This window comes from Coptis chinensis, chromosome 2 (assembly GCF_015680905.1).
Source record: "Coptis chinensis isolate HL-2020 chromosome 2, ASM1568090v1, whole genome shotgun sequence".
In the NCBI taxonomy this organism is placed as follows: domain Eukaryota; kingdom Viridiplantae; phylum Streptophyta; class Magnoliopsida; order Ranunculales; family Ranunculaceae; genus Coptis; species Coptis chinensis.
Genome location: NC_141457.1, coordinates 95,285,779 through 95,307,857, shown reverse-complemented (window position 1 = coordinate 95,307,857; position 22,079 = coordinate 95,285,779). Strand labels below are relative to the sequence as shown.

The 22,079-nt window shown below is 35.3% G+C and overlaps 1 protein-coding gene and 2 pseudogenes across 2 annotated transcripts; 2 read left to right on the top strand and 1 right to left on the bottom strand.

Annotated features, from left to right (window-relative positions):
• The window catches only part of LOC147519245 (ABC transporter C family member 1-like), a 92,207-nt pseudogene extending 78,300 nt beyond the window's left edge, over nt 1–13,907 (bottom strand).
• Nucleotides 13,908–14,059: 152 nt separating this feature from the next.
• Nucleotides 14,060–17,513, top strand: LOC147519244 (uncharacterized; annotated as a pseudogene). Its single transcript, XR_015213140.1, has 3 exons — nt 14,060–14,095; nt 16,812–17,119; nt 17,223–17,513. The product of XR_015213140.1 is annotated as an uncharacterized LOC147519244 (transcript).
• A 2,387-nt stretch (nt 17,514–19,900) lies between these two features.
• On the top strand, nt 19,901–20,455 carry LOC147519243 (uncharacterized). Its single transcript, XM_086594091.1, has one exon. It carries the CDS (start codon nt 19,901–19,903, stop codon nt 20,453–20,455), a length of 555 nt encoding a protein of 184 aa, XP_086450217.1.
• The last annotated feature ends 1,624 nt before the right edge of the window (nt 20,456–22,079 follow it).

Below are 22,079 nucleotides of genomic sequence, written 5' to 3'. Positions count from 1 at the left end.
GGTTTTCTATTTTCTGATTTCTATAATTGAACAAGTTCAACGAATTCGATCATGTTTGGTAAGTTTTCATTTTCATTTCATTTCGAATTCAGCTATTTTAGTTTGAACGAAATTGTGCAAGCATTATTTCAAGTTGCGAAATGGTTTTAGATTGCATCGTTCAACTTGGATAACTAATAAACTGATGCAGATTGTTTTGTGTTTTCTGCTTACATACATTTCGTAAATACCATTATGAGAATTAATGGTTTTAGTAGATTTATTGTTTTTTTGGTGTTTTCGACTGTGAGTACAATGTTGAGAATTGTTGATGCAGTCTGTGTGCTCCATCTTACTTTTATAAACCACAGGTCACCGAGGTGTTAAATATACTCGGTTTGTGAGTATATTGGAAGAAATAATAACTAAGTTTAGTTTTTTTATTGCTTCAAGTTTACTGGAGGTTATACTTACGCCAACCGACATGTATATGCAATGTCGGATGTTTCAGTGCAAACCAAGAAAGGTAGGTGATCCCCCAATGCATTCATTTGATTTTTCCCTATTTTGATATACTTGCATGCCGTTTTGTATATTTCCAGACTCCAGGTGCAAGTGATGCTTACAAGGAGTGTTGTGAAGAACTGTATGGACTTGGTGTTTCAAGTCCTCATTAGACTTCCTAATTAACAACTATAAATTCAAAGGTAAGTATGTTGGAAAGTGTTCCCAGCTCCCTTTCACATATTATATGTTACTGATGCTTTATCTTGATCTTTTCTTGGATGAAAATGTTTCAATTATCAAAGAGAGGGTGTAATAGCTGAGACATATACTCCAGTTCTATGTGAGCCAATGGACATCATGCCAGATTTGCAATGGTGCTGAAGAAATACCAACTTTACATAATATTTTAGTCAAGCCTTTATGTAAAAGAAAACGTGTCTTGTTTCAGTGGGGATTAACCCGTTAATAATGGTGGAATGATTTTGTAATGTTATTAATTTTGGTGTTAAATTTTCAAGGTTACAAGTCAAAGCTTGAGTAGATATATCTAACAAAGGTTTTGTGTGATAACTAACTTAAGAAGTAACTCACGTGTTCGATGTCGTGGTCTGTTTTTGTTACGTTGTCGATTTTGCTTGGCGAAGAGGCTTTGTCATCTTAGCTACCAAAGAAAGTTAAGACACGATATATCTTCATAATTATTTTTATCCATGGTCAATTCGAGAATGTTTTTTTATTTTGTATGTTTCCAATATTATTATGGCATGTAGTTTTTTATTTTGAGTAAACACATTTGAAAATAACTGGTTATTCATCTGGCTATTTTCACCTCTACTCATCTTCGTCAACACATATCATTCATCTCTCCCAATCTCTGCAACTCTCCTACCAATTCTCATCTACTCATCTATTTATTTATTTATTTTCTTATGCAAATCCTATTTTCTTACATCTTCTCTAAAGTTATTCAAATACTATTCAAGTACTTTGAGTTACAAATTGATGAAGAAGAAGCTTGGAAAAATTCATTAATGGCTGCTACAAAAAATTTAAATACTATTTAATTTTTGCGTTCCAATTTTGCTGCAGTTCCATTAGTTCATTTATTATCCGTAATTTCATCGGTATTCCATATATTTACTCAAAATACTACTGGCGGTATGATGTTTCGTTTCAATTCCATTTCGGTTATTGGGAAAACCAAACTAACCGTCGGAATTCCGTGATTCCGTTCAAAATCACAAATTATGGGTGCACCAAGATTAATACCACAAATAACATAATAATCACTTCATAACAAACTGTGTCGTAGGCACGGGTGATACCTAGTCTATATAATAAAACAACTTGGTTTTTAAGTGGTTTGTGTGAAGTCTATATCGGATGGCTAATAGTTAATACAATCAATACATCTGACGGTGGACCGACACAAATTAAAGAGTAAGTTGATTTCAATTAAGAAACAATCTTTATGAAATCGTACTCAAAGAAATTACTACTAACTTATCTAGAATTTATAAAACTTATCGAAATAACTTATCTAAGTTATTTAAATTCTAACTTATCTAAAATTATCTAAATTCTAACGGTAACACTTACTAATACCCACAAAATTAGGAAATAAGAATAAGAATCTTTCATCGGGCCAATCTTTTTTTTTTTTTTTTTTTTTTGCATTCAAATCACTTTTAGTTACCAATAAACAAATCTTTTTAGTTTTGGGATGATCTGACTGTAATTATAACATTTACTAATACCCATTGAAGTTTGCAAATTGGGAATTAGAGGTATTAAGAGCAAATTTTGGAAGTTCATTTGAGTAGCAAACCTATTCCCAATGGTATCTTTGAGTGGTAGATCGAACTATTCCCAGTACAGTAGTATCTTTGAGTAATAGACTTATAAATCTGTTTACAATAGCCATGCTTTAATTGGGCCTATTTGAAGCTCCATGGGCTCTATATTGGTCATTTGAAATATCTTTGTTTGTTCAATGTAATGACATAATTTGTAGTGCATCTTACATATGATCTCTTATGCATTTTTGTAGTAATTGTGTAATGGACGTGATTAATTAGATGCATTGAATTGATTTAGCTACCGTCTTCGAATTTTTGATGTTGACAAAATCAAGAAAACTTGAGAACTTTTTGTTACTTCAGCAGTTCATATTAGATATTGCTTTTGTTGTTGGCTGTTGACACTTTGTTTGGCAGTCTTCTTGGATTGCAGACTTGCAGACATGTCCTTTAGCAGGAAACATTTGATATCAATTTGGGATCTTAGTTGTTTGATCAAAGTATGTTCTACCGCAGGACTATCTGCAGAACTATTGATGATAATAGTTATGTGCTCATGAATAAGCTAATCTCGCTATGTATTTAGTAAGATTAAAAACAAGTAAGCCAAAAGACACACAAAATTTCTCTCAAAAAGATTGTCATTGGCAAAAATTGCATTTGCAACGATGCGGATAGGGTGTGTTTCAATGTTCACTCTAAGTATACACATATGACTAAGAGCCTAATAGTGCTCCAACAATGTTTGTATAACCCTTGAGCTTTAGGTTCTTATTGATAGCAATATGTACCTTGGATTATAGGAGTTTGTTATTGACTTTTTATTTATTTTTCTAATTCTTATAAAGGGACTTAACAACTATTCAGGTTTTGTTGGCATAAAACATATTTACTCATGGGATTTAAAGCACTTGTGGGTGCATTACTTTTATGGGCATATTGCCGTGTGAAATTGAGTATGTATGATGCACAAAAGTTCAATTTAAATGTAAAATAATAGTGGAAACACTCTTGATTTTTTCCCAATAAAATTGGGGTTAAAATAATAAATTGACACGATTTTATTTTGCTAAATTCACCCATAATGACTCGAGTGGCGTAACCACGGGTTAAATTATAGTATATAATAAAACAGTTTGGTTTTTTATGCTGTTATATCGAGAGGTCAGGGAGAAAGCAGTTTTGGGATGATCCTACGGTGATAAATCAGTTTCTTTTAAGTGTCTTACTTACTCTAAACTAAAGAGTCATACTTTCTTTTAAGAGTCCTACTTACTCTAAACTAAAGAGTCATACTTATCTTTTTCTCTCCTACGGTGATCAAATCACTTTCTTCCTACTTTCTTTTAAGAGTCCTACTTAGCTTACTCTAAACTAAAGAGTCCTACTTATCTTTTCCCCTCCTATCGTGATCAAATCACTTTCTTCTAAGAGACCTACTTACTATAAAAAGAAAACCTACCAAAAAGAAAATAATAAAGCAACTTGATTTTTTTATGCTGCTATATCGAGCGGTTAGGGAGAAAGCAGTACTGTTGGGATGATCCTACGGTGATAAATTAGTTTCTTTTAAGAGTCCTACTTACTCTAAACTAAAGAGTCCTACTTTCTTTTAAGAGTCCTACTTATAATAAAATAGCTTGGTTTTTAAGTGGTTTGTGTGAAGCCTACATCAGATGGCTAATAGTTAATACAATCAGTACATCTGACGGTAGAGTTAATAAAATCTTTATGAAAACATACTCAAAGAAATTACTATTAACTTATCTAGAATTTATGAAACTTATCTAAATAACTTATCTAACTTATTTAAATTCTAACTTATCTAAATTTATCTAAAATTATCTAAATTCTAATGTACTGATGATATTAATCCTCATAGCCTTCTTATCAGCAAACTCTTCCGAGAGTATTTCTCTGGTGTTATGAATTCTCTATATAATAAAGCAGTTTGGTTTTTTATGTATTTATATCAAGCGGTCATTAATACAATTAGTATATCTGACGGTAGACCGACACGATTAAAGAGTAAGTTGATTCCAATTAGGAAACAATCTTTATGAAAACGTACTAAAAAAAATTACTATTAACTTATCTAGAATTTATAAAACTTATCTAAATAACTTATCTAACTTATTCAACAGACAATATTAATTTGTCTTTAGTTTACATAGTGGTTAAGTGCATAGTTTTATGGGTGTAATGAAAACTATGCATTTACCACTCAATTTGGATTTCGGCGGGATGAGATTTTGGCAAAATCCATTGATACTTGAATAAATATTTTCTATTGAATAAGATTCATTGGGATTAAATGACAGTTGTGAAGGCAAATACATTTTAACGTCATTTTCTTCTAATTGTTCAAGTTTATTTCTATGCACAAAACAACAAAGAATCTACATTCATTTCGGTATGTACAGAGTGCAGAGACTTCAACGCTTCTTTTGCAAGATTGAACTAATCAATGGAAGGTTTACGTATTGTTGAATAGGAACTTTTTCAGTCAACATGACTGAGAACGTGTCTGAGTTACAAGAAAATGTAAGAGTGAAGAATTAGCTATAATGGAAGCAAGTAAGTTAGTGGAAATGTTATTTTTCACAATTTATATTTGAAAAACTATGTCTTATTTGTATGTAGATGTATATTTCATTTTGTGCATTTTGTAGTTGTAAAGACGTGTTGAGTGGGAGACTAAATGCAGAAGAATGCATCGTTTCCCAATCCCAAATGTTTATGCTGGACTCATTTCCCATGTTTATTGTATTGCATAAGTGCATGGTCAAGGATATAACAACAACCAAAAGAGTATAAGTCAAAGCACAAGTAGAACTTCTACTTTTTATGATATCATCACTCGAGTATCGAGGATCAGTATCCTCTTTTCTTATCAGATTTTTGAATCCTTATAATTTATAATATTATATTTTAGTTTCGATAAATTTTTATATTAAGGTTGTAGTTTCTTGGATGTTTTCGACCTCTTTGTATTGTGACTTTGTGTGCACTTATTAGGACTTCATAACCATACCTCACAATATATGAATTTAGTTATCATTTGACAGTTATTAATTAGGGTACCCTATTAATTATGTTAGATTCAAGTACAAAAGATTGTGGGTTAAATTGAAACCAACATTTTGAGAATGTGATACATGAAGACTACCTCACACTAAGATCGGAACAAGTACGTAGATAAAGGTAGGCAAGAAAGCACCCTCTTCATCAGATATAATTGAGTTGCATACTTGGGTAACAAGTTTGGAAACTAATGGTTTATATCCTTGGATTATCTAACGAACGTAGCCGGATTGACAAAATATTATATTTTCATCATTGCATTGTGAAAGGTTGGCCATGGCTTTGTGATTAAGATTTAGTTGTAAGAAGTGGCTACAGAAGTTCAGATTTCATTGTCAATTGGGCTCACTTCTTAATAGCTAGCTACTAAACTGCCCCATGTTGTCTTGAACATTGGTTGTGGGTTGTCTTTAGCTTCTTATGTAGTAGTGTTGGTTGTATATATGCTGGATTTAGCAAGGATCCATTTTGTTTTTACTTATTAATGGATCTATGACTTTCACTATTATTATATTTATGCAGGAACTATCCAACGAAGGAAATAAAGACAACAATATTTTGGCAACTGACAGATTTCCTACCCATTGAAGTTTGCAAATTGGGTATTATAGGCATTAAGAGCAAATTTTGGAAGTTCATTTGAGTAGCAAACCTATTCCCAGTGGTATCTTTGAGTGGCAGATAGAACTATTCCCAGTACACATATTTGACTAGTAGACTTATAAATTTGTTTACAATAGCCATGTTTTAATTGGGCCTATTTGAAGTTCCATGGGCTATATATTGGTCATTTGAAATATCTTTGTTTGTTCAATGTAATAACATAATTTGTAGTGCATCTTACATATGATCTCTTATGTATTTTTGTAGTAATTGTGTAATGGATGTGATTAATGTCACACTCCGAATTTCGACAGAATTCGGAAAAACAATATTTGTTCCCAACTCTTCGATTTTCAAGGTGTGATGCACTCTCAACTCCCAAAAACCCATAATCAGTTTAAATACGCGGATAATTAAAAACCAATAAAATTTTAAGATAAACAAAGGTTCTCTTCATTTCAAAAATTCACAAAACTGATTAACTTACAAATCTCCTTTCAACAACTCTTTAATTATAATTACAACTGAAAATACAAATTACATTTGTCTCAACTAAAATCTATTACACCTTAAGGGAAAACAAAACATATCCTGAATGCGACGCTAATGCAAACCACAAGTAGCAACCAACCTTCTTCAACACTAAACCTGTCAAGACTTATCAACTATGTTCATTTAATGAACACACCCGATAAGCAAACATGCAAATCAGGTTAACATTATAAACAATGCTGGTGTGAGTAGCCCTAAAATACAAAATATACTTATACATATATACATACAAACCATAAGCCATTTAGTTCCTCCACCGAGGCGCCTTAACTTCCAATGACTAATACAACATCCTTAAGTACAACAATTTAGGCATGTAGTTCCTCCACTGAGGCGCCTTAACTTCCCACTAACCACACAACAAACCATACACATAATAAAAAGGCATTTAGTTCCTCCACCGAGGCGCCTTAGGTTCTAACTAAACTAATAACCAGCCAAACATATCCTATACTTACTGCATTTCATGCTCAATTATAGAGTGGGTCGTCTCTGCACAAATAATTAGTTTGACCCACCCTTCTGCAAAACTATATACAATCATATATTTAAAGATATATCATTAACCAACCTATTACCATAATTATATTATTTAAGGCTTTCTTTGCGTGTCCCTAAAATCACGTCGTATCTATGTCTTACCTAGTTTCCCGGGCTACCACAATCGCTATCCAACGCCGAACATGTACATCCACATGCCTCCCCTCCCATAATGAACCACTCCGTGCATAGCTACCCTAAGCGAGATATCACATACCAGGTAACCCTCACACGAAAGTCATTATGTGAGTACTGCCACTATTCGGCATAAAATATCGTGTGTCTCGTTCTAATTTTGCGAACGGAATAATCAAGCCACTATTCGGCTACGCCAAAAGGGCCATTCAGATTCACTGAAACTCCCGAAGGGCCAATCAAATTACTTATGCCCGAAGGGCCATTCAGATTCACTGAAACGCCAGAAGGGCCAATCATATCACATACGCCTATCACTAGGGCCAAATCACATGAGTTGTGGTAGCTAGGTTCTAGGATTTCCGATATGTAATTTATTCAGGTGTCATACATTCATGTCTCATAATAATTTTTATTCTATCTCATGCCAGTATACTTAATTGTACTGAAGCTCAACATTTCTCATTATAATACAATCCACATTATCACGTGCCAATACTATTCATTGCACGCGATATCCAAGTATCTCTATATCAAATCTCGAAACTTATTATTTCACGTGCCAATCATATATTGCACTATACCATATGAAATATCTCAAGCCTTCATACATACTACAATTCATTTAAGTAGCAACTCATAATAGTAATCAATCATGTAACGTATTCATTCAATATATTTATGTGAACTCAATTCACCATCAAAGACACGCATTATTTCCATTTGGGCACAATATAAATAGTATATAAATAATCAAAATATATGTCCATTCCACCAAATATCAAAATGAAACGACTTTAAGAGAAAGAACAACTCAAGTTCAAATATCACGCATAATTATTCGAGTCCAAATCACAAGTCTTATAAGAATTCCCCTCTTGTTACGTGCCCATATTTATATGTTTTACACACTACTCACGTCAAATCTTAATTAGATAATGACAACCAAGGTTATACCATTTTTGACAACATTTTATTATTACAATTGTCCATAAAATCAAATATGTGAAAAATCTGGAAAAAGTCAACATTCCCCAGTCAACGGTCAATGGTCAATGGTCAATGTCAAAGTCAACCTGTCATTTCCATGTTCAACAGGTTTAGGGTCATAGCCATAGTTCATGGCTAAGGTCAAGGTGCATGGCTCATGGGCTCATGACTAAGGTAATGGTTCGGACCCAACTAACCAAGCCCAAACCCAAACCTTAGAACCCAAAAGTCTAAATATTGAAAGACCCATTTTAAGTCCTATGGACCCAGCCCAAAAAAAAAATAGAACTAGCCCAAACAAAAGAAATTAACTGGCCCAACACAAATAATTAGATTTCGGCCCAAAACAAAAAAATTAGATTTCGGCCCAAAACAGAAAATTAGATTTCGGCCCAACCCAACAGAGTCATCTTCCACACCAGTGCCGGCAACTTCTCCTCCACCACCAGCCACCACTAATTCCAATCGCCACCCCTCCAAACATAACCGAAAATGATCAGGGGAAAAATCCCAACCACTTTAACAAAAGCGAAATCCCCAACTCATTAAATCAATACCCTTCATCAAATCTAGATCTGGATTCGCGCCGCCATTAACGCCAGATTCAAAGCTTCAATCCGCCCTACTGTCAAGCACCCAATCATCCCCACTACCACCAAACATCATCCAACCAACACACAACATATTAAAAATAATTAAAAGTTCAAGCAGTGAATATGATCCGACATCAAAACCATATTCCTCCCCCATTGATGTTTTCAATAATATCCACTTGGTGCTCTAGGTGGTGCTCTTGGCTGCACAAACCAAGACAGAGCGCGGGGTGAGGCTTTTCTGGAATTACTGAATCAGTAGCCTCTCATTGCTGTCAATGACTCGTGACATAGGAAGGTTCGAGAGAGAGCCATCGAATATCATGGTATTCGTGGTATCTAAGGAACTTCATTTTCAAGATACCCGACATCAACCAACAAATAACACAATACCACAGTTTTAGCCACACCACCACATAGTATCACAGTTCGACGGTTCAATATCAAATTTCAGAGTTTCGAGTTTTAACAACACGACAGATTTCAACAGAAAAGAAATCGACAGTAACAAGGATTTTATAAAATAAAAATCCATAAAATATCTACTCACAATAATGAAAAGCACCACGAATCCCTCCTAGTCCGAATCGTCGCGCTCCAACACGCAAGCGAGCTTTTTATCTACGCCTCCATTTTTTATTTTATTTTTATCTAAAAAACCCTATTCTCTAGAAAAATATGCATATATACTTGGGTTTAAAACCTAAACCCAACACAGACTCGGGCCCAGAAATCAGGCACACATATCCCAAATCCAATCTAACAAATTTTAAATTAATTAATTAATTAATTAATTAATAAATACGTATTTTAAATACGGGCGTTACAGTTATACACATCTCAAAAGAATCTCGTCCCGAGATTCAGAAGTAAAGCTATACGAACAAATAACGTTGGTTATTAACTTAGAACCTACACCAGAATATACAGAGATTAAACTTAAGCATGATAACGTTGATATTAATTATTTTTAAATAATTCCAGAATATATATGTCTTCATGCCACTACAAAATCTATTATAGTATAACTGTCTATATATTAAAACAAATTATTACTGTCACTTAAACACAAAACAAATATATTGTTTCTCATAGCATGCAGTTTCTTGACACGTAGCAACCTCTACGAAAAAATAATATATTTGTTTGTCAGTAAATGAACATAAATTATTATAATTTATGTTCAATTTCACTGCCCCATCTCTTGAAATCATCAAAATTTCGGCCAAATATACCATTTGATATTTGAAGCAGCTGAAAAACTTCCCATTTATAACTGTAGTTTGGCTGGTTTTAAGTAGTTTTGGTTCTGAGTGTTGGAGAATTGTTCAGAGATGACGATTGTTGAATCATTTTCTGGAAGTTCGGGGTATTTGGATTCATCTTCAAAAAGAAAAATTTCCTACTTTAGTAATTCATACGTACTAAGGTTGACTATCACAGCTGGTATTGGTGGACTGTTGTTCGGTTACGACACAGGTTATATCATAATCGGATTAGTTCTCTTGTCAAGGGTGTCAATCCGATCTCAATCCAACGGAAAAAATTGAGGAAGAACTAATCCGATCTCAATATTAGAGTGTTTTGTTTGTGGCCCATTTTCTTTTATTTGCTTGGTTTTCTAGAAATAGATATGGCCATTAGATTTTGTTTGATCTGAGGGTCGGCTGGGTATGTCAAGATACTATGTTAGAATAGGATGTCGACGTAGCCGGCCACACACACACACACACACACACACACACACACATATATATATATATATATATATATATATATATATATATATATATATATATATATATATATTATAAAAATCATGTTTTGTGTTGGGCACCCCATCTACATCAATGGTAACCTATTGCAACTTCCTATTGCGCTTACTCTCAAAGACCTCGTTTTTTTGTCTTCTCATACACCACTTTTAAAACTGCCAAGTCTTTAATAACAAACTCAATTTTTCCTCCATATCTTAATTAAACCCTTAAAATTGATGACCCACACACTACTACTACATTGTCAAATTAAGTGTACGGTACACAATTTTTGTGTTTTAATGTCAAATTGTGTGTATAGCGGTCGTAATTTTTATAGAATTTATGATGGGTGTCCAAAAGACTCCATGATATCGTTTGGTACCTTTGATTTCGGCCCAACTGTGCCGTTTAGATTGTTTAATTTCGGCACCCAACCACCGAATGGACATCTCTCCCACGACACGACATAAGTATATTTCGGACGATACCCATTGGCGAATGGATACCGCTCCCACGCTGCTGTGGTGTAGCTACTAAGCCAAAAAAAAAAAACTAGAAACTTAACGTATTTCAAACAACACTCCCGCACAGTTTAGGAGTGATGAAAACGACACACCTGCACCGTTTAAGACCAATTCGTGTGTTCGGCCACTGTATATCGTTTGAAACAAAAGCTCATATTTCAAACGGCACTCCTGCACAGTTTAGGAGTAATGAAAATGACACACCCGCACCGTTTAAGACCAATTCTTGTGTTCGGCCAATGCATATCGTTTGAAACAAAAGCTCATGGTATGGATGGGTCGTGGGAACTAGATGGAAATGTTACTGTTGGGTCGTTTGCCATAGGGAAAGTTACTAAGTTTCTTCCCACAATCTTATTAAGGTTCTTCAGGAATCACTTGTCACATAACCATAACCAGAAAAAAAAACATATGATGTTCCCAAGTAAAACAAAGCTTCAAGACAAAATTGGCAAATTACATGGGCTTCCAAACATGGCAGCTTCCTTAATTCACATCCATACAAGATTTGATGGTGGAACGTCCTGATAATGTATACTGTAGATGAAAGCTCTATATTTTGTTTGAAGTTGGTCGGTTTATTTTGATATCGTGTTATATTGTCGAACGTCATTACCCACCCCATTTTACTTTGTTTGAGCTTCTTCTTACTTTGGTTGAGTTACTTACCATTACCAAGCAATCACCTTTCTATCCAATTGAATTACCTCCCACCCACCCTCGCCTTTTAGCTCTAGGAATTAAGGGTGAGGAGTTGATTAGCTGGACTTGCAGGAACTACACAAACTCAAAAAAGAAAAGAAGGAGAAGAATGATGAAGATGAAACTGGTTCTAACTAGTTTTCTCGGTCATATTTTGATTGGGTTTTTGGGCATGGGGTGCATTGGACTCTATGTTGTGCCCAACATAATTGTAGACTCCAAATTGGGCTGGGGTCTGCCCAACACAATTTGGGGTCTGTCAATAACATGACCCAATAACAATAGCAAAAAAGCTAAGTTACACTGATCCACGGATAGGTGTGTCCATGTCTGACATGGATACAAAGTGTCTGACACGACGAGATATCAAATATTGAAGTAAATCACATACAAAATGTGTACGATATGTGTCCGTCACAGACATGTGAATACGTATCCGACACATTTTTTTTCAAAATATGGAGTGTCCATGTAACATATATAGCAAAAAAGATAAAATTGCAAAGCAATGATTATCATACGAATATAAACTAAATTAACCCAGTTAAATTGGTAACGATCGCTTACTATGCCAAATGATAGGAGTGCATAAACAAGGTTGTAGAAACCAACCCCATGGTTCTTTGGAGTGCTTTGATCAGTCCAGACACTTAACCATGTTCTACTAGAAACTCAAAGAACTTTAGTCACGATATAGCAAGAGAAGAGTATCAAACCCACCCAAAAACCCCCATTGCATTTCTATTCCTGCAAAACAAATAAATGTTAACATATCAGTTCACATTACAACGATACCATGTTCACAACTATGTCGACAAGGCGACAATGAACAGAGATTTGCAGCAAAACAAGCATGGTTTGAAAAAAGAATGTAGGGATATACTGGGGATTGTATACGTCAGTCATATTTATTAAAATTTTCTAAATCGGTAGAAAATTTAGTAACAGTCTTCTAAAACCAACACTTTCTCACCTAATGCTCAACAATAAACTCCTGCCGATACTGTGACAACATTTGCCTATGTACCTAATGTTAAGTACATCTCTCCTTCATTCAACCTTCTTGTTTCCTAAAGCCCATGTAACATATTACAAACGTGGTTAGTTGCCCCTGAGTCCACACACCAGGTGTCAGAAGGAAAAAACCAACAAATTGGTTTCAAGAATAAAAGATTGTATACATTCTTTATCTATTTGTTTCAAAAACAGATTCTCCCTACAGTTCCATTTCCAATGACTAGACTTTTCACAATGGTAACAATTACCCTCTGTTTTAGCCCAACTTTTAGCAGTCAATAAGATGGATGCTAAGGGATTGAGATTTGATTAAGACATATATGGAACAATTACATATACATAAAAATTATTATAATGCATTTAATATTGGTTTTGGGAATTTAATAAACCAATTACCCGCTTATATAATAAAAATACAACACCCTCCATATTGTATCATTAAGACAAATATAAGCAATGGAAACCTAATACTTATGAATAATATCTTATCCATAGGGCATCAAAATTATTCAACTTAATCAGGCGGATTCTACTAGACCCATCAATTTTTCATACATATAGTACATAGAATACATTATGATTATTTTGCTACTAAAACATAATTGCACAAACCGTGGGGCTGCAATTGTATTTCAGTCATATATGAATTTTTCTTCTCAAGAATAGACAAACCGTGGTCATATATGAATTTCAGTCATATAATTGCACAAACCATGGGGATGCAACTATATTTCTGTCAAGTGTACTATCATCAAAATTCATTAATGTAACCGCAAGATAATGGATCCGTAAGGGAAAACATTCCCACTAGTCATATATAAATTTTTATTCTCAAGAATAGACAATAGGTAAAAATATTTTAACATGCAATTTAATTTATCCTTATGGATCATATTAATCACATTTAAAAATATAATTCCTATCAAATTGATAACGGTGTAGAAAAGGATTCAATTCGTAAATTAAATGCCTTTACCACTTGCTTTATATAGACTAAGGGTATTAATGCTTAAAGGTCAACACTTTGCGTACCTTTTCAAATGTAGTAGAACCATAGTTCGGGATTTCAGAATTATCAGAATTCCGACAAATCCAAAAACCGAAATTCATAATATTTTGACTCATGTTATATTTGGAATTTCAACAAATTTTGAAATTATCAATATTTCTACTATAAACGGGTTTTTCCGGTTTTTTGAAAAACTGAAATTATCAAAATTATCAAAATTTCCGGTTTTTTGAAATTATCAAATTTTTTGATTTTAAAAAAATCAAAAATGTTTGTGCAATTCAAGTTTGTTACAAGGCAGCATGTATAGAGTCAATTCTTCAATGTTAGATTCCGCAGTGAGCCTACATCAAGCTTGGCTAAGAGAAGTTCAAAAGAAGGCTATGAAGACAACCTATGGTGGGCTGGTCTTTCTTGTCGTTTTATAAGTCGTTGTCCACTAGTTCCTTGTAAGTGTTAGAACTTGTTCTTTAATTTGTAAGTGTAGGCGTGTTAATACAATTGTTGAGTGAAATTTACTATGTAGGACTATGCATGTAGCAGGGTTACAATTATATTGTTTGTTGAGAATACAATGTTATATATATTAAATATTTTTAATATGCACAAGATTTCTTCTTTTATTTGTGTGGTAATCAGATGTGGATGGATGAATGGAAACAATTGTATAGTAGTGATTAGAGTACTTGCATGTAGTTTCAAAATATATGGCAGCAGGTGCATTATTATGTTTTTTTAAAAAGCAAAACGAAAATATGATTAGTGACGCCATAATGCCGTCACAAAATTACTGACGCCAAAATGTTGTCACAAATTACTGACGCCAATATGCCGTCATAACTTTTGTGACGCAAATTGAAACGCCTATTTGGCGTCACAAATACTATTTGTGACGCCAAATAAGCGTCACAAAAAAGCTGTTTTGGTGTAGTGACTGGGCAAAATTCCGATATTCCGTTCAAAATAATGAACACTGAGTAGAACAGGTGGTCCCTGTTTACAAGCAATATCCAGTAGTCCACTTAGTGGTTCCTCTATTATTCTAATATAATATAATAGATTTTACTAAAATAAGTTAGGAACTTATATGCCAACTTTATTCACTTTCTTCACATGCTTATGCTTATAAAATAAATGAACTGGTACATGTGGTCCCTATAAGCACATACACATGTAAAACATCTTATGTGAACAATACTTTATAGGGTACAACATATGTGGTAAAAATCTTCAATTTACACATGTAACCGAAATCAACATATCAATGTCAAATATTAAAACGATCAATATATGCTAATCTTAAAATAAAAAACTTTATCATATTAATTAAACTAACATCTCGTGTTTATAACGCATATCTACATCATATTTTTTCCTTCTTTAATTTTAAATTGTATGTATTAATACTTCAAAAAAAAAAACACATTTATTATTTAGAATATGCAGATTTGAAATTATCATATATCATATATATTTGTCTAAACAAAAAATATTCAGATCTGATTATTCTATTAAAAGTAAATCCAAAAATAGATTATAGCACGACCCGCTCTGATACCATATGTTAGGAATATTTTAATCTTACATATTTAACATGTTAATCTATTACTGATAAAAAAATGGATTAAAAGATAAATACCTTCAAAGCTGAAATTAGAAATAGTCAATAAAGAAAAACTTTCAAAAATTGAATCCCAAAAGTAAGTCTTCAGCCTTCTAGTAGTATTCACTACATAACACACCAGAAAACACTTTTGCTTTTCTCTTACTTTTAGTTGTATTTTTCCTGGAAAATGTAGTGGGATTCACTTAGGATTCCAAGTCTTATCTCAAAAAGGACAAGTCTTTGTTATACAAGTACTTGTACTTGATATACTAAAACACTTTTAATATATATATCTCTTTAATATGGAAAGTGCATATTAACAAATTCATATTTACAATAAGGCTCATTGAACTATCAAGAAAGTTCTTTCCTACCATTATTTAAATCCAAGTCCCTCCACCACACTTGTATTCACAATTAGACCATTGGGAATATGTTCTTCACTGTCATACCCATGTCTAATTGACCTAATGTGACATTCAACATCAATTGAGCATTAAAAAACCAATTTATTATATTGGCTGGGTTTAAGCTCAATTAGTTATGTCACAATTTCCTAATGCATAACTCCGTAGAGTGGTTGATCCTTTATTAAAATTCGTGATTCAAGACATCCTACATTCATTACCTAAAACGTTAAGTCCAGTATATGAATAGACATTACTTTTTAATGTTTCAAAGTAATAAATTTGAGACACAATGAATTTTTATAATTCGTCAAGTCTAAGGATTAAATGGCAGAGTAAGATTTGCACACTAACCTTAACAAAGAATTTATAGTGTGTTCTCACTTTGATCCCCTCAGTGTCAGTTATGTGACTACACCAATATACAAACTTAGAGTCATACTTAAATGATTGAGATATCATCATCCTATCATATAGCAGTTATGTATATTACAGTTTTATAAGTGAAGCGTCCGACTTCACCCCTAACTGTAAGCATTATAGGTAAATAGATACAATCAAATCTCCCGCACATAACTCTTCATATGTTTGATTATTCTAATTATATTATATAGGGAAGTTATGGTTTTATCGCATGATATTAATTCACCCACATGCATAATAATAAGATTTGTATAATTAATTAAACATTGGCTTTGTAAACATTGGCTTTGTATAATTAATTAAACATTGGCTTTGCATAATAATTTATATGTATAAACAATAAATGTTCATTGGCTTTGTAAAAGCCAAAAATCCCAACAACTACTACCTTTTGTTCGTTGCATGATCCTTGCTGAAAACCCAGACCTCACTGTCTTCACTGGTACGCTAATTAGCAGTGTTCATCATTTAATTTACTACTTATTTTTCATAAGATGTAGTCAGTGGTGGAGCCAGGGGGGCCCAGCATACACCCGGGCGTACCCTCAGTTTGACAAAAAAAAAAAAAAAAAACTATTAGCTAGTTATGGCGCAAGTACACGACTGTTTGTAGAGTTACACAAACTTTACCAAGACGTTTAGATTCTTCTATTGAATGGGAACCTATTAAAGATGGTTCTCAAGTTAAGTTGAAAACTAGATATGGGAAATTTTTAAGAGCTAATCGTGCTTTATTATTATCACCTTGGGGAAACTCTCTTACTCATGACATTCCACATAGAAGTATAGAACTACTACTCAAGAATGGATTTTATGGGATATTGATGTTTTAGAGTTTCAAGATCATGCTGATTCACTACCGAAACCCATAAAAGAAGAACAAGTCTTAGAGGTTGGGTCTTTTGAGTCTTGATTTAATATTGTATTCTAAGAAAAGGGTATTTGTCAAAATTTGAACCTGGGCTAATTTGTGTTTGTAATTTTGGATTTTGCAGTCAAGTGGTTCTTTCGCTAATTCGATGCAAAAGGCGGGAGATGATCGGATTATATATTATCGTACTGCTGATAATAATCAAAATGTTAACTACGTGATTGAAGAGGATTCGTTTAATTTTAAAGGGAATGAAATAAATGAATTGATTCAGAAGTTGGAAGAAGAAATTGGAATTGATAATATTACTGTGAGTACTCCAGTCCGTATATTTCAAATATTATTATGGGTACTCGTCATGTATGTTGTTAAGTATTTATACGTATTTGATGATTTGGCAAATGGAGTTAACTAATTTCAAATTTTGACCGTTGTCAATTTTGACCGTTGTACAATTATGAAGCAAACAAATTTTGACCGTTGTAAAATTAGTTGACTCTGTTAGCCAAATCATCAAATACGTATAAATACTTAACAGCGTACATGATGAGTACCCATATTAGTAATATTTGAAATATACGGTATCCTATTCTGCAAAAAAAATAATATAGTACCCATAATGTAAAACCCACTATAGTTCAGTACCTATATCAATAATATTTTCAACAAAAAATAGAGCCCCCTTTTCAACAATTGCATCACTTTATATGACATGCATTAGTAAAACCTAATCATATCTAGAACCACCTGAGAGGATTAAGAAAATAAGAAATGTAGATGCAAAAACTACTTAAATTAGAGTCATTATCGGAAAAAAAAAACTACTTAAATTATTTATAAAAATCTGGATATTAGTACATAAACAACATTAATGGGTCTAGAGATTTGCACTGACATTCAGTTTTGATTCTTTTCATTTTGGGTGAAATAAAAATTTCAAATAAGAGTTATGAATAATTAGTTAAAAATTGATTTTTTTTTTTTTTTTTTGTATACTTTGTAGTCAGGGTTGGCTCACCCTCATTCAATTTCCTGGCTCCGCCACTGGATGTAGTCTAGGACTCCAGGTAACTTAATTTGGGGAATTGAGACATAGATTAACCTCATCAATTGACGCAAGTTTTTTTTTTGTTACTGAACTGATTTTGGTTCTTTGATGATTTTTTTTATTTTAGGGGATAATGTATCGACCTAATTCATGACCATCAAAATGACATGTCTTTTTGCCCGAGGTAGAATAAGATAGGAGGGAGAGGGGGCACTGGATCCATTCCGCGAAACCCTAAAAGGATGTGAACTCCATATGGACATAGGGGCCAGGAGGGTTTTGGTGACCCAAAAAGACACAAAATAAGGAAACAGGAACATGCAGCACAGTAGCGAGACCGCGAACCCTGAAGCGACAGGTGGACATCGAGGGATTGAAAAGAAGATCATAGAACATGAAAGCAGGAGAAAAAAAGATATAAAAAGAGAGGGAGGAGAGAAGAAAAAAGGAGGTTGTAAATGAGAGAAAAACTGTAGTTAAAGAAGGGGGTAAATTTGGTTAACACATTTGGCGCCGTCTGTGGGGACGAGATAACCTACGATCTAGTGGTAAGAAGAGAGAGTTATAGTATGGCTATAATAGCTAAGAAAGGAAGAAAGAGACCCAAAAAGGTGAGGGCTGAAGTCGTTGAGGAAGAAATAGTGAGTGTGGCGGCAAAAGCAACCAAACTCCTACAGGAAGAGGTAGTGAGGCTGAGAGATGAGAATGATAATCTGAGAAGGGGAAGAGAGACCACATATGGAGAGGAGGAGACAGGAGAGCCATAAAATAGTGAGATGGAGGGCCAGTATGAGGAAGCCCCTCGTAGACCAGGAGCAAATCTAGGGGGAGGCATCACACTGGAGATGGTCCAAGCAATGATTGAAAAAGACCGAGAAGCAAATCGTGCGGTGGAAAGGGAGAACCCAAAGGGGGCTAAAGTGGTGGTGGAGGGGCTTAATCAGAATCCGCTAGCAGATTCTATCTAGAACTTCGAGGTACCTAAGAGGTTCACGCAACCAAGGTTCGAGAGATACGACGGGAAGGGTGATTCTACAGACCACTTGCACCATTTCAGGCAGCAGATGCCGCTGTGGCAAGAGAACAAATATGATGGACTCTGCTGTATGATGTTTCCCGCTAGCCTGAAAAGGGGAGCTTTAGACTGGTATTATTGATTGGCGTCGCGAAGTATAAGTAAGTTCGAGGAGTTGGAACAGGCATTCGTGAACCATTTCATTCATCAGAAGAAGAGGGTAGTCGACATCGCAGATCTCTTTAATATCAAATAAAGATCCACCGAGACTCTTAGGGAATTTCTATGTAGGTTCAAGGAAGAGACGCTGAGGGTGGAAAATCTGGATGAGCATACCACGGTCATAGCTTTCCAGCATGGGTTGAAGCAGGGAACTAGAGTCCACGAATCTATGTCCAAGATCGAAGTCATTACGTTACACGCGTTATATCCGAAGGTTGAAAAGTACATACGTTATGAGGACATGTTGCAGAGAAACACAAAGGAACCCAAGAAGTCAGAGAAATCAGTACAAAATGTAGGACAGGATGATCGAAAAGACAGAGGCAAGGCTGCAGCAAGAGAGGGGGGATCTTATAGGGAAGAGACACACAAATCAAAGAGAGGCAGAGATCAAGTTAGGAGGGACATCCGCGAAAGAAAACCATACCACAACATAGAGTCGACACCTTTGAACAAACCGTTGGAAGAAATCTTGCCGCTAATAAAAGGGCTGCAATATTATGAAGGTCCGTAGAGTATGCCTAGGGAGTTGGAAGGGAAGCCATTTTGTGCATATCACCAGATCAGAAACCATACAACCAATGAATGTTTCGTGTTGCAATGGTTGGTGGAGAGAATGATAGAAAAGGGGATGCTGAGGGAGTTTGTCAAAGAGGTACACCTGGTCGAAAGAGTGTCGACAACGGCCAGGATCCTAGGTACAATCAACGTCATCTTTAGTGGAGAAACGTTGGGGAGGAATGCTCATAGGGACAAAGTAAGGAGGACGAACAGATTACAACAAATAAATGAGGTTTCGAGTATTCCTCGGCCAGTTCCGGGGGCCACCATGGGAGATGGGAGGATAGAGTTCACACCAAAGGATCTGGAAGTGGTACTCTCGCCTCACGAAGACGCATTGGTGATCACAATAGCAGTGGGTAATTACATGGTGAAGAGGGTATTAATAGATTGTGGAAGTTCGGTAGATTTGTTGTTTAGGGGCGCGATGGAAGAAATGTGCATCGAAAAGAAGCAGATGAAGCCCCCCCAGACTAATTTGTTTGGATTTAACGGCAGCATGCAGAGCTAATAGGGGAGTTGGTGTTGCTAGTAACTGCGGGACCGGTGACTGTGTTCACTCGCTTCATGATAGTGGACACCAATTCGCAATACCATGCGATCTTGGGAATAAGATGGATTCACAATATGAAGGCCAATTACGTCCACTTACTATCAAGTGATCCGCTTCCCAACTAACGGCGGAATGTACGAGATAAGAGGGGACCAGGTCACAGCCTAAAGCATTCACCAGGTGGCAGTTAGAGAATTGGTCCACACACTAGAGAAGGGTACGCAGGGGAAGGATGAGCCCCTAGCATAGCAGTTATAAACAGCAATCTCAGACGAGGAATTCCCTATGGGGGCAAAGACAATGGATGAGATTGAGACTGTGAACGTAGGTAATGAGGAGGAAGAGAAATTGGTATATGTTGGGGCAAATTTACCAAAGAATTGGAAGGCTAAGTTGACTACCTTGCTGATAGGAACAACGACGTTTTTGCTTGGTCAATAGAGGATCTGGTGGGACTGGATCCGGAGATTGCATGTCACAGGCTGCATATGAGAGAGGGTGCCAAACCCATCCGACAAAAGATGAGGGATGTAAGACCGCAGTATGCGCAAGGAATACGAGAGGAAGTACAGAAGTTGAAAGCGGCCGGAATAATCCGCAATTGCAAGTTTACAGAATGGCTCTCAAACATAGTTGAGGTGCCGAAGAAAAATGGGAAAGTGAGAATGTGCGTCGATTTCACGGATGTCAACCAGCAGTGCTCGAAGGATTGCTACCCAATGTCGCGGATCGATGAGTTGGTAGATCGAACCGTCGAGTTTAAGATTTTCTCGTTCATGGACGCGTCAATGGGGTACAATCAAGTGTTAATGTACGAGCCCGACCAGGAGAAAACCGTGTTTATAGTAGAAGGGGGAGTTTACTGTTATACCTGAATGCCTTTTGGATTGAAGAACGTCGGGGTGACGTTTCAGAGAATAGGGGAGAAGATGTTTCAGAGCAAAATTAGAAAGGGAATGGAAATCTACATAGATAACATGGTAGAGGAGGAACATCTGGCGGGGTTTGAGAGAGACGTTTTCTATACTACGGAAACACAAACTGATGTTGAACCCTGAGAAGTGTACATTTGGGATGACATCTGGAAAGTTATTCTTGGGTTATATAGTCACATACCGCGAAATAGAAGCAAACCCAGATCATATCAGGGTTTTGTTGGAAATGCAGTCAGCACAGAATGTGAAGGAGGTGCAGAGGTTGGCAGGGAGAATCACGGCCCTTAACAAGTTCATTTCAAAGTCTTCAGACAAGTGTAGACCGTTGTACCTACTCTTAAGGAAGACAACTGACTTTCAGTGGACCGAGGCATGTGAAAGGGCTTTCCAAGAGTTGAAGTTATATTTAGGAAAGGCCCCAATCCTATCGCGACTAGGGCAAGGGGAAAAGTTGTATCTGTACTTAGTGGTGTTAGAGTACGCAATCAGCTCAGTGTTGATAAGGGTGGTGGACAAGGCAGAGAGGCCATTTTATTTCCAGAGTAAAACAATGTTAGATGCAGAAACCAGATACAGTAGGATCGAGAAATTTGATTTAGCTTTGGTTTTCTCAGCGTTGAAACTGGAACCCTACTTTGATGCTCACT